At 34.9% G+C, this 14,697-nt stretch overlaps 1 protein-coding gene across 7 annotated transcripts in view; it reads right to left on the reverse strand.

Moving 5' to 3' along the window:
- Positions 1–14,697, reverse strand: part of SESTD1 (SEC14 and spectrin domain containing 1) — a 155,929-nt gene that overhangs the window by 65,192 nt on the left and 76,040 nt on the right. For all 7 annotated transcript variants that reach the window (XM_078071047.1, XM_078071045.1, XM_078071043.1 and 4 more), the window contains one exon: positions 12,451–12,564. In XM_078071047.1, the coding sequence (XP_077927173.1) occupies positions 12,451–12,564 (114 nt within the window). The remainder of the gene's footprint in view (positions 1–12,450; positions 12,565–14,697) is intronic.

The following is a 14,697-nucleotide window of genomic DNA, read 5'->3' on the forward strand; positions in this document are numbered from 1 at the left end:
GGGAACAAGTAACAGCGGGGGCACGATGAGATCTCAAGTGCCAACTCAAGAAAGTAACTTCTCTGAGGCAGCACTCAGGAAGGTTACAGGGAGAACAAAGGAAAATCTAGAGATGGTAGTAACAGAAAAGCTGAGGGGGTTTATATGCCTTTTTTTCCCATTTAAAAAGTAAAAGAAAAGATACAGAACATCAAATTACATTTTTGGTTAGTTTAGTAACAGCAAACTATATTATGCCTAAATGGCAATTAATGTAATCTCTCTTCTATGAGTTTAGCATATCTCAATTTCACTGTTTTACTATTTAGGTAACAATAAGAGCTAATTAAAATAAACATCTTAACATTTTTTAAAATAAAATAAACATCTTAGAATAAAAAGAACAGAAAAATATTATTCTTTTATTGAAAAACTTGTCACAGACAGCTTAATCCTCTTGTTCCAATGTAGCTTATTTGGACTAGTTCTCAGAGACAGGCATGACGTTAAACTGTCACTGTAAGTGGAGTCAGGCCACAGGAACGATCTCATCTGCCAGCAAGTCCTTCTGGGATCTAGGCAGGCACGTCCACACAGTCAGCTCCTAGGGAGAGCCTTTTCCTTTCTCCAAAGTGCCTAGCAATCTATTAACTAGATATACACCAACAATGAAACAGAAACATGTATTTACTCTATGAGGAAATAAACTACTTTGCTAAATTGAGCACCAATTCACATCTGAAAAGGTATTTCCAGAACACTCTGTCCTGAAAAGACAACTGAATAGAAAACATAATGAATGTAAAATATAATGAATGATGTCTCTGCTCTTCTACTGTGCCTTATTTGGCACAATAGTCTACTTAAGCACTCAAAAATATCTCTTGAAAAATCTATCATGTCCCTTATATTATAATTTAACTTTTAATGTGTTATTCATTTCTTCAACATTCATTATTTAATAGGAGTTAAATTTATTTATTAGAAGTATTATTAGTAGAAGCCATGTGTTCTAGTGCTGAGAATAGAAGGATAAATAAGGTATGTTTCTACAAAGGAAATGAGCTTTTTATTTCCGCAGTATTCCAGAGAGAGTTGTGCAATGCTTTCACAAAAAGAAGTAGATTAAAGTTTTCTGGTTTATTTCTACAGCCTTTGTTAAAAATACTCTAAATCTAAATGTTGTCATCCCTTTGATGTAATAGCACAGAGGGACAAAGGTTTTACTAGAATATGCCAAATGATTTCCAAATTCCTGTCTTAGGTTAAACACCATTATAATTGAAAGGATACTAAGCTAGGAGCCAATTACTCCAGGTTTGTGCCCTAGCTCTGCCACAAATTCACTGACCTTGTAAGAAGTCAACCTAAACGAAATCACTCCAGGCTTATTTCCCCAAACTGTCAAAGAAGGCATCTGCGTTAAACTATCTATGATGTCTCTTTAAGCTCTTAAGAGGATTCTAATGAGTTGTCATCCTATATATTTAATTTGGGCCATTCTCTCTAATATATGACTTAATCTTGCCCAATGAAGAGCATTTGTCACTTTTTACACACACTGGTCTCACACACACAAAAAAAGTTAAAATAAATATTATAAACAAGAATGTAGAAATATATATTTTACAGTACCTAAATACATTAAAGTCATTGGTAACAGATTTCAAGTTTAATTAAGTCAAAGGGAAAATTTGCAATTTTTCAGTTATATGTAACAAAAGTTTACTTGTATCCAAATATTTCTTTTAAAACCTTTATTCCTAAAATCAATTTAAATGCAAATAGACAGATTTACTCTTTAATGACATAAAATTTACTTATGCAAAACAGACAATAAACAAGGGAATATCACAATTATAGACACCTGCATAAAACTCACTTTATCATTAGAAAATATTTTGTACAATCTATATTATAAAAGTCACTAATGGCTGTTAAAAGTGAAAATAGATCTGCCACGTAGATATATAGGACTGTATCAACACCAAAGGTATCTCAATGCTAAATAACAGTTTGAACAGTCAGCAGACTGAAAATCACAACCACTTAAAATTAACAACCTAAGGAACTATCTACTGTGATGAAATATCTGTTTCCACTGAAATAATTTCATCTTTACTTAAGAGGGTGAGGGCTAGGAGAAGTGCAGAGGAAGCTGGCAAAACACCAATAACTGATTTCATTTTGTTAGATAATGTTCAAATAGAATGAAGGAAGAAAAATTAAGAAGAGTTTGCAGTAGTAGGAAAGAATCTTTTTGTATGAAATGCCAAATATCTAAGTATCACCATTTTGAAGTGAGTCAGGAGTGGCATCCATAAAAGGAAAGAAAAGCCCTCCTCCCAAAGCATGCATAGCTTAAGTACACTCTGTTTGCAAAGGTGAATTAAGTATCCATTTGCCTTTGGAAAATGACACTATTTGCCAGAACGCAGTGTATAAATTACAACTGTCTCTAAGATGACAAACCAAGTTTCAATGAACAAACAACTCAACTCCACTCCAGCGCCGGCAAGCATCACAGAGAAATGTGATTTCACAAAAAGAGGAAAATCAAATGCACAAGTAAAAGTAAGAAACTGTGTTTTTCTGGGGGTGGAAGGGTGGGGTGTAGGCCTGAAGTAAAATTGGAGTGCTGAGAAAGGAAACTGTAGAGAAGGAGATTTCTGGAAGTTGGAAAAGCACAGAAATAGATTAGAAAGTAAATAACCTACATTAAAAAAAAAGAAAAAGAGAAAACTGACACATATCAAAGTCAATGTGGTGAAACAAATTTGGAATCCCACACTAAGTGATTTTCTCTAAACTATTCATTACAGCTTCTCAAGTTACAAGATACTGGTAAGATTTCTTATATGTCCTTTCTATTAAGTTTTGAAAGAAACCACTAAAACAGCCAACCTTTTTAAAAGTTTAAATATGAAGCAATGCAAAATCAGGGTCATTTTATCTTATAGAAAATGTTTTATTTCCTGGCAACAAAGAGCGGAAAAAGAAGAAGAAAAAAAAAAGATAATCAAATTAAAAAAAAAAAAAAAAGTCCAGTCCTCCCCAAAAGTAATCATCACCAAAATTAAAAGCAAAATTAGAAAATAAAGGTCCAAAACATCACTTATGTCTAATCCCTTTCACCCTATGATTCTTAATATGAAAACATGCAAATAATGCCATAATTGCTAAATATTCTAAGGAAATATTTTCCAAAACCACAAAGTTGTGAAAATCTTAAGTGACTATTCAATGAGTAAGAAATAACACTGTAAACTAGAGCAAAAACATTCAAAATTACAAAGAACCAAATGTGCATTATTGTATTAGAATATTAATTTAAGGGGCGCCTGGGTGGCTCAGTCATTAAGCATCTGCCTTCAGCTCAGGTCATGATCCCAGGGTCCTGGGATCGAGCCCTGCATTGGGCTCCCTGCTTGGTGGGAAGCCTGCTTCTCCCTCTCCCACTCCCCCCTGCTTGTGTTCTCTCTCTCGCTGTGTCTCTATTAAATAAATAAATAAAATCTTAAAAAAAAAAATTAATTTGAACATACTATAGTCAGTACTTTATTATTTCCTGCAGAACTTTCTTTCATATATATACACACTAACAGTATCACCTATTCTAATCAAGTGATTGTTAGAAAAACTATATTCCACCTTAAAAGCAAACCTCCTTAAAAATCAAACAATCCCAGGGCGCCTGGGTGGCTCAAATGGTCAATCTCTGCCTTTGGCTCAAGTCTTGATCCCAGGGTCCTGGGATGGAGCCCCGCATATGGCTCCCTGCTCCATGAGAAGCCTGCTTCTCCCTCTCCCACTCCCCCTGCTTGTGTTCCCTCTCTCGCTGGGTCTCTCTGTGTCAAATAAATAAATAAAATCTTAAAAAAAAAAAAAAATCAAACAATCCCTTACCTCAGGAAAAGATGGTACCACAAACTCAAGATTTCATTTCTCAAAAAAAATATTTAAAACAATACATATTCCTAAAGTACTGAGCATTTCTTAAGACTGGCCCACTGGTAATATTTCCCAAAAAGTTATGAAAATCTCATGAACACTGTCCATAGCATTCTATTTTATCCTTTTTCCCAGACTATAATATAGAAGTAGTACATAATGAGCTTGTTTTAAGAAAGGATTTACTAAATTACTAATATTTAAAAATACTGAAGTGAACTTCATTAAACCATTTTAAATAACATATTATATACCAAAGTAAAAAAGACCAATTTTGACTTTTGGCATCTAACAAATGGCATTCATGATCTTTCATTTTAAAATAGTTACGACAGGGACACCTGGGTGGCTTAGACATTTAAGCATCTGACCCTTGGTTTCAGCTCAGGTCGTGGTCTCAGGGTCATGAGAACAAGACCCACATCAGGCTCTGCGCTTGGCGCAGAGTCTGCTTGAGATTCTTTCACCCTCTTCCCCCTGCTCTCTCTCTCTCTCAAATAAATAAATCTTTAAAGCAGTTATGTAAGACAAAGAGTTGAGTCATTTATAAAATTATCTACTTTCATGTTCAATTTTAAGACTACATATAAATTAAGATGAAAAGTGGTATTATATCTTCAGGGGCACCTGGGTGGCTCAGTCAGTTAAGCATCTGCCTTTGGCTCAGGTCATGATCCCAGGGTTCTGGGATCGAGCCCCACGTCGGGCTCCCTGCTTAGCGGGGAGTCTGTTTCTCTCTCTGTCCCTCCCCACTGCTCATTCTCTCTCTCTCTCAAATAAATTAATAAAATCTTAAAAAAAAAAAAAAGAAAGAAAGAAAATGATATGAGATCTTCAAAAACAGAGGGGGTAATTATTTTCATAACCTAATTTTTGAAATTTCAACTTTTATACTTTAAAAAAATCGGCTGGTTTGGGGCACCTAGGTGGTTTCAGTAGGTTAAAGCATCCAACTCTTGGTTTGGGCTCAGGTCATGATCTCAGGGTTGTGAGATCGAGCCCCACATTGGGACTCCGCGCTGGGCATGAAACCTGCTTAAGATTCTCTCCCCCTCTTCCTCTGCCCCTCTGTGTCCCTCTTTAAAAAAAAAAAAAAATCAGCTAGTTTATTTTTATAATTTTTACATTTCTTTTTAAGCAACTATAAATGAGAAAAGGTTTGCAAGTCTGGCCTGGTAGACTCTTTGAAAGTATAGAAAATCTTTTATTGTTCATAAATGAAAGTTCAAATATAATTTAATCACATTATATACTACGTTTTTTACCGTAATTTTTAGAGTAAGAAAGACATCATCATATGCTAAATAATAATTTTGATGAAATGAGATTCATGTGTTAGAAAATCTATCTAAATCTTAGGAATGGGCAGAAGATATTGTTCCTGCATGCAATGCTGGGCCTGTACCTTTGACTTACTTCCCAGAGACTAACCAGGGACAGAGGTCAACTTATAGATTTTGCTCAGAAAAAAATGCAAATAATTTATTGAAACTGATCAATTTCTGTCTAGTGAAATAAAACAACCTCAAACTTTAGAATTTTTGGATCTGAAGGACATTAACCAGTTCTGTATCTAACTTGGCAATCTTATCTGTCTATAAAAATCCTAAATTCCTCAAAAGCTCTTTGAACGGCACCTCACAAATTACTAATAACCTCATTAGATAATGAGCTGCATATGTTTGATTTGTGTTTATTTTATATTTACATGAGAGTCATGTTTTTACCTTTATGAAAATTACACTATAACATATGCTTTATCTATTCAAGATTGTGGTAGACATCATATTCTGATTCTTACCTAATTTAATTGCTAAATAATTCTGAAGTATTTTTGACTATCCATTTCCATGAATATTGTAATATGTATCGGTACCATTAAATTCTTGAAGAAAAGATTAATCAATTACATTCAAAGTAGCTATCATTTTAAGCAGGAACCTAAACTTCAGATCTACCTCCAAGGAAATCTGAAACCTAGAAAACAAGCACAAAGGGAGCCAGAATAAAACAGTGGAACTATAAAAAGTTAAATAAAAAAGATCACTACCTACATAAAGTTTTTCAAACCTTTGCCAAGTCCTTTCAAAGGAAGTAAAAACCATAAAATTTTTTAACAGTAAATACAACTTTTTTTCTATTTTATATATGTTAGGTTAAGATAAATTAAATGACTAAACCACAATATTTTATTAACTAGCACATACTATTGCTCAGCAAGTTTGAAGAGAAAGATACTTGCCATTTAACCAAAACATTTGTGAAGGTTTTTAGTCTAGAATCTAACTTTTAGAAAGATTTAAAACTTGTTTCTCCTTTATGGTCACTATTCCATCTGTAACTAGAACACTTATCCTTTCCTAATACAACATTCCCAAAGAACCTAACACGGAACCTCTCACTCTGCAGGCACTCAGATGTTTCATATTTCATCTTACTTAATGCTAAGAATGTGGGTGCAAGATGTGAATTAAAAACGCCTATGTATGTCTTTGCGTGCTTACTACAAATTCACGTGTGTATATGTGTTTATATACATATTATTTCAATGTGTATGTCTGCTTGTTATTTGTCAGCTGGGGAATATTTTTTTCACTAAGGGAAAACAGCTTCCTGCAAAAACTGGGAAGAGTCATAATACATGGAGCCAGAGGCACTGACAGAAGAGCATGAAGGAAGTCTTTGGTCTTGGAGCCTAACATTTGTTAGGCCTCAAAAAACAAAAACAAAAAATAAAAAATAAAAACCAGAATCAAACGCAGTATTAAGAAGAGATAAGAAAACAATTTAGAATGGTGGCTGATTATCATCGCCAGTAAATAACACTTTTACTCTCATGAATGACAATAAAGAATAAGGTAGAGATCCTTTTGATTATTAGTCTCCCAATTTGAGGATAAGATTAATGCCAGTACTACTTCAATTTTATCTTGTCATTTGATAGACTATAGATACTATCATCTAAGCAACAAAAGCTTTCAAAGCCACTAGGTATAATGCTGCTGAAGGACAAAAGTACATGAATCTCTGAATTGCTAAAAGGGAAACTGGACAGGTAGATACCTATTTCAGCGATAAGACAATACATAAGGAAATATTTAGGTAAGCAACGAGAGAAGAATATTCAATAGCTAATGAAAAACATTAGAGAAGTGAACAGGAAGAAAGTCATCTAGAAGAAAAAATTCAGGAAAGATGATGAGCAAGGAAATGTGAAATCATGTGGGAAGAACAAGGTGTCATTAAAACTATTATGTGTTTATTTGATGAATGTTGTCGACATCTGGTAATAAATCTTTCTTATGGATAATTCTATGAAGTAAAACATACTCCTGCTTATAGGAACACCAGTATTTATAACAAAGTTATACTTTAAAAATATTTAGAATATAGGGGTGCCTGGGTGTCTCAGTTGGTTAAGTGTCTGCCTTCAGCTCAGGTCATCATCCCAGGACCCTGGGATGGAGCCCTGTGTTGGGCTTCCTGCTCAGTCTGCTTCTCCCTCTCCCTTTGCCTCCCCCCCAACTCGTGCTCTCTCTCACCTCTCTCTCAAATAAAAAAATTTAAAATAAAAAATAAAAATATTCAGAATATATACCAAAACACAAGCTTAATTACAACAGCTCAAATGATCCAAATAACACCAAGGAAAATAATTTTTAATTAAACAAACATCTACATTGAATTTAATTATATATAGCTCTAAGTATCAAAAATAGCTGTGAACTGCACCTTAAAGTTGAATATGTTTGTCAGTATATTAGCCAGCATTTAAAATTACTTACTCTCATCTCATTAGGATATTAGGCTTTTTAATAAGTGCCTAGCGCTTATTTACTTGGGAAAATACTCTAGCTGAATCTCTTCAATGTCTAAAAGAAAACAATATGGTGATAAAAGAAACTTTCACAGTTGAGTTTTAAACATCAATCCATGACATTAGATCTAAGCGGACAGGAAATCTGTCTTCTATTTTACCCTCTAAGATGCAAGGTGTTTAGTCACTATGTATTCATATAGCATGAAACCCAACAAGGCAAAGCATTTCTAAGCAGATGCCTATGCTTAAAGCAGGATGTGATGCGCTCTTTGTAAAAGGGATCTTTTCTCCTACTGAGTGTTCGCAGCTTTAGTTTCTACACCACTGGCCTCTGCTCACTTTGCTTTCTCTCAGAGCAACACTTCCTGTGTGCCCCTGGCATGAACAGCAGACCTCCCTACCAATCAGAAGTACTCACTCACCATGGCAACATTCAGGCCTCCTGCTTTGAAACTTTACTCTCTTCCCTCACTATACTTTTGTTTCTCCTCCTTGGGATGCAGTTTCCCATTCAACTATCAGGTAACACCTTTCCTAATGGAACCCAGCAGCCAGGCTGCCCTCCCCTACAATGCTGGCACAGCTTTTCACTAAGTCTACATCACAGTCAAGTCAACCAATGACAAAAGTGTGTAAGATAAAAGCAGGAGGAAAAGTGCAACTTGTTTCTGCTTAGGATGTAGAAGGCTGGAAAGAACAATGCTCCAACCCTTACACCACCACCACCACTAAAATGATGCAAGTTAATCTGAAAAACAATAACTCTTCTGGAACCCATGAGGGTTAACAGGACAACTAACTAACCTGAAATCTAAGGATAGACCAGTGTCTTCAAGAAAAGATGGGGCTGGAGCACTTGCTTACCTGGGGAAAATGCCAGCCATGATACAAGCCAGGTAAGAATTCAGCTAACATTTTTAACGAATTGCTACAGGCCAAATGTGAACTAATTCAAAAGTACAGAACCCCTGGGAAGCATGGACACAAGAAGAATTCAGTCACTCACGGGCTCTTCTCCATAGACCTCCTGGGAATCATGAGAAAGAATGGGACAGTAAAGATAAAAAACTTCAAAACAGCCTCTCTCAAGAGTACAGGCCTGGGGGAAGCAAACAGCCGCCACTACTGGAGAGGCATGAAGCTGGAAGGACGGCCCAGATTCTTCAACTCTGTCTCCTCTAGAAAATAAAAACCTTCATGTCCTGAGGGAAAAGCAGCAAACCCAGATGACCTTAGAGCACAAATACAGCCCCATTGTTGCTAGAGGGAAGGAAAAGAAAAGCCCTCTATCTACTAGAAACAAGAATATATGATGAGCCCAGGCTATCACAGGCCTCCTAAACCTGGGAGAGAGGGCCCTATTCCCTAGACCCAGCATCACAAAGCCTGCCTAAGACTGAGGTTGAACCAGAACAACAGAAAATGTCCCTCTGACAAACACTGAATAACAAGGAACAGCAGTCTTTTGCTAATGGAGAGTCAATAGTGGAAAAAGACCTTTTCTGAGGCAAGGTGCAAAGGAAAGACCTATAGTTGAGGGTGGAATAAACATTGAAAAAAAAAAAAAAACAGTCTCTGGCAAGTTAGCACCATCTTCAACATAAGTAGCTCTAGAGGAATCTGAAGCCTGTGGTGCACTGAAGAAAATAACAGCAACAGCAAAAGCCCAAGTCAATTCAACTCCTGGCTAGGCTAATTCTCCTGCTCCACTAAAAGCCTAGCAAAAACCAAGGTGGGCCCATGTGTAGGCACAATACTATTTACCTCAGTCTTTGCTATCCTAAACAAGATGTCCAACATGCAACAAAAAATAACAAGGCATGCAAAAACCAAGAAAACAACCCACTGTCAGGAAACAAAGCAAACGATATAACTAGAGTAAGACAGACCCAGAGAGCGGAAGTATCAGGTAGGGAATTTAAGATAATATAACACATGCTAAAGGTTCTCACGGAAAAACTGCAAGACAACATGCAAGAACAGATGGGGAATTTCAGCAGAGATAGAAACTATAAGGAAGAATCAAATAGAAATGTTACAAACCAGGAATGCAAGCTGGTGCAGCCACTCTGGAGAACAGTATGGAGGTTCCTCAAAAAAGTTGAAAATAGAGCTACCCTACGACCCAGCAACCGCACTACTGGTTATTTACCCCAAAGATACAAATGTAGTAATCCAAAGAGGCACCTGCACCCCAATGTTTACAGCTGTAATGTCCACCATAGGCAAACTATGGAAAGAGCCCAGATGCCCAACGACAGATGAATGGATGAAGAAGATGTGGTAGATATATACAATGAAATATTATGCAGCCATCAAAAAAATGAAATCTTGCCATTTGCAACAACGTGGATGGAACTAGAGGGGATTATGCTAAGCGAAATAAGTCAATCAGAGAAAGACAATTATCATATGATCTTATTGATATGCAGAATTTAAGTAACAAGGAAGAAGATCATAGGGGAAGACAGGAAAAAATGAAGACGAAACCAGAGAGGGAGACAAACCATAAGAGACTCCTAATCATAGGAAACAAACTGAGGGTTGCTGGCGTGGAGGTGGGTCAGGGGATGAGGAGGTTGGGTGATGGACACTGGGGTGGCTATGTGTTGTGGTGAGCGCTGGGTGTTGTGTAAGACTGATGAATCACAGACCTGTACCCTTGAAACAAACATTATATGTTAATTAAAAAAATAAAAAATTAGGGAAGAAAGAAATATTACAAACCAAAAACATGGTAACATACATGAAGTAAGTCTACAACAAATGGGTCATCAACAACTCAATAAAGACAAAGAAACAAACAGTAAACTTGAAAATGGATAAACAGAAAATACCCAAACTGAAACACAAAGAGATAAAACACTTAAAAAAAATAAATAAATAAAACAGAACACCAACCCAGAATGGTGAGAAATTTTCAAACGGTCTAACATACATACAATTGGAATTCTAGAAGAAATATAAAAAGAAAATGGGGCAAAGAAAATATTTGAAAATATCTAAGAATTTTCCAAAATTGATGGCAGACATCAAACCAGAGATCCAACAAATGCAGAGAACATCAAAGAGAACAAATACCAAATAAAATACATCTGGCATTATATAATAAAAATGCTGAAAACCCAGAAATAAAGTGAAAATCTTAAATGTGGCCAACAGGGAAAAAATATATATGGCCCACGGCAGACCAAGGATACAAATAATAGAACTCTCCTCAGAAGCTATAGGAATGACAAGTCAATGGTGTGATATACTTAATGTGCTCAAAGAAATTAATGAAACAAAATTCCATACCCACTGAAAATATCTTTTGAAACCATAATAGAAACAATAGGTTTTTTTCAGGAAAACAAAAGCTAAAAAAATTCAATGCCAACAGACCTGCACTGCAAGATATGTTAAAGAAAGTCCTTCAGGCAGAAGGAATATATCAAACAAAAAGATGAATCTCCAAAAAGAAATGAATAACACCAGAAGTGGCAATAAAGAAAGATGAAATTCATTTTTTTTTATTATTTTAATTGCTGTAAATAAACTATCAATGGCAAAAATAGTAGCCATCTATTGTGTGTTTACAGAATAGTAAAAGTAAAATGTATGACAATAATGGGAAGTACTGGATATACATTGTTTTAAGTAATTTCTACTACATAGTAAGTGGTATATTATTTGAAGGTAACAGTACACTAATTAAAGATGTATACTGTAAACTTAGGGCGTGCACACACAAAAAAATTTAATAAGGGATATAAACTACAATGGAGATAAAATGTAATCATAAAAAATAATCCAAAAGAAGGCAAAAAAAAAAGAACCAAAAAGTACATAAAATCTAGCAAGATGATAGATTTAATCCAGCTGTATCAATAATTATATTAAATATAAATGGCCTTACAAAACACTGCAAAGGACAGATTGTCAGAATGGATATGAAAGCAAGACCTAAGGATACTCTAAGAAATCCACTTTAAATATAAAGAAATAGATAGGTAAACAGATGATAGGTAAATAGGTAATATGGAAAAAGATACAACATGCAAACACTAGTCAAAAGAAAGCTGAACTAACTATACTAATGTCAAGCAAGGTATACTTCAGAACCAGATACAGTATCAAGGATAAAAAAAAACTTTTAACAGGTGTGGCAGGAAAAATATGACAGAATTGTTTAAACTTGTATTCCATCTGGGACTTCTTTCTGATCTACAATAAGATGTATTTTTACACAAGACAAATGAAGAGAATAATGTCAATAGGAAAGGATAGGTAACTTTTTGTCATGGATCAAAACCAAACCAGATACTAAAAATAATTATGACATATCACACAAAATAGACTCCAACTTCAAAATGTCCAGGATTTCCTAGTATTAGCTAAATGCCCTCTTGGTAATGCAATATTTTCTTTTTTTAAATAAAAAGTTCTACTTACTCAAAGTTTATAAAGAGTGATACAAATGAAAACAAGAAAGAATTGTGGTCTTTGACAAAGAATCATAATTTATTCCACAAGTATCTGAATGTCAATTACATACTCATCATTGCTTAGGCACTGACTCATCACTGCATAAGCACAGCTTAGAATCCAACGATGAGCAAACAAAATACCAGCAAAATGCTCTTTTTATTTTTATTTTTTTGCAAAATGCTATTTTTAAAGATACAACGCATTTCTGCTTTTTTATAGAGTGTATTTACCTCAAAGCCAAGTCTATCCTTTTCTTTCCAAAAACAAAAATGTGTTACTTTCTTATCCCAGAATTCATCAGGCTTCACTACACAAACAAGGGACACCTCAGCTGGAACAACATTCTATAAAATACAAAAAAACAATTATAAATTATACATGTAAAATGAATAATTTATTAAAGTTATAAATTACTAGGTTTTCATGGTTGGGCTGAGTAATTAAGAGACCTTTGGAAAAGAATTAAAATAAGAAATACTCCAAACTTCAAAACATACATGGCAATAAAGAAATACTTGGAAAGACAAGTTGATTCAGAAAAGATTTCAAATATACAATGTAATATATGCAGTACATGTGAATTATTTTTGTGTTTTACTGAATCTCTCTAATAGGGATATATTCAGATTAAACTACAAGACAATTTTTAATTGGCCAACTATTACATTTGGTTTTTCTACTATATGAAAAAATTTTTTTCTAACACAATCATCTTGGAGAATTTCTTCAAATAATGTAAAACCAATTTTCTCACAAAATAAATTTCTTACTGGCCATTATACAAAGAAGCCCCGATTCTGCTTGATTATTAACTTGAAGAAGAGGACAAGCTTATCTCTGACAAATACAATTTCACATTTACTAGATTTGGTTATTCATATTACCTAAAGAAGAATGGAAGTTAACATTTACTGAGTTAATAAAATATTCCATATATTTTATCAGCAAACCCCCTACAGTCTATCTTTAAATTAGATCTTAAACCTATCCATTTCTACCACCCACATTGCTAACATCCCCAAACTAGTCAGCTTTTTAAAATATCCTCTTAACAGGCCTCCCTTCTTTTTTCACATTTTCTCATGCTCACAGTAAAATTCAAACTCCTTACCAAGGCCTAGAAAGCCCTCCAAGCTCAGGCCCCCACTGACCCTCAGACCTCACCTCACACCCCTCCCCTCTCAGCTCACTCCCCTACCACAGCCATACTAAGCTTCAAGCTGTTCCTGGACTATAGTAAGTCTGTTTCCACCTGAGGCTTATGCCCTTGATGTTTCCTCTGTGGGGAGTGTTTTTTGCCCTATACACCTAGGAAGAATGCTCCCTCCATTAAGATTCTTAAACATTCCCTTTTTAGAGAGACCGTCCCTGACGACCCTATCTAAAGTAGCACCATCTGACTCAGTCTCCTTTTACGATTGTATTTTTCTTCATAGCATTTATCACTATCTGTTGTTACATTATTTAGTAATTTGCCTAGTTACTTACTGTCTGACTCCTTAAGTAGAACATTAGCTTCCAAATGGCAATTACCTTATCTATCATGTCACTCCTATATCTCCAGCCTATGACAGTGCCTGGCATATAGAAAACACTCCATAAATATCTGTTGAATAAATGAATTCACATTAACAAGTAGATCTCATTCTCCCAATTTTACAGGAAAGCAAACCGAGTTTCAAAGAACTAAAGAAACTTGTCCAACATAACAAAGTTGTTAATTGATGGTGCTAAAACAGAAACCAGGTCTGACTCTAAAGTTCTACCACACCATTTTAAACTTTCTACACCAGGAATAAGTGAATTCTTTCAGAAGGTGTAGATAATAAATATTTCAGGTTTTGCAGGATATGCAGTCTCTACTGCAACTACTTCAAGTCCGTCATTGCCGTATGAAAGCAGCTATAAAAAATGTAAATGAATGCGCATAGTTGAGTTCCAATAAATCTTTATTTACAAACTAGGGGTTAAATACCATTCAAGACCATAAATGGCACAACTGAATACTAATAAATATGGTTATAATTATTATTAATTAGGAGAAAACAGAAATCTTTCAATTTAAGCACATTTCTGGGCATGTAACAGATCTGGTGCCCCCTTGCAATGACCAGGCTATGAATAAGATAAATAAATTCAAAGGTATCAAAAGTTATCCGAGAGGCTGGGAAATTTAGGCTAGATTGAGGTTTATTTATATATTGACTTGTGGAAGACTATTACTTCAAAATCACTGAATATTAAAGTTGTGAGAAACAAGAAAAGCCAAACCACTTATTTTAGAGAATATTAGTTACAAAGCCACCACTAAGCTCTGGGATCCCAAATACTAGTACCTTTTGAAACAAAAGCAATGAATGATTTTTTACGTCAAAACTGTTTGACTAGGAGTAAACAAAAGGCCATTGCAACTTCTGAAAAATTAACTATTAATAAATCCAAAAGTTGTTAAAATACCTATCAGAAAAGAAATCACA

Source organism: Halichoerus grypus, chromosome 4, assembly GCF_964656455.1.
Source record: "Halichoerus grypus chromosome 4, mHalGry1.hap1.1, whole genome shotgun sequence".
Classification (NCBI taxonomy): Eukaryota; Metazoa; Chordata; class Mammalia; order Carnivora; family Phocidae; genus Halichoerus; species Halichoerus grypus.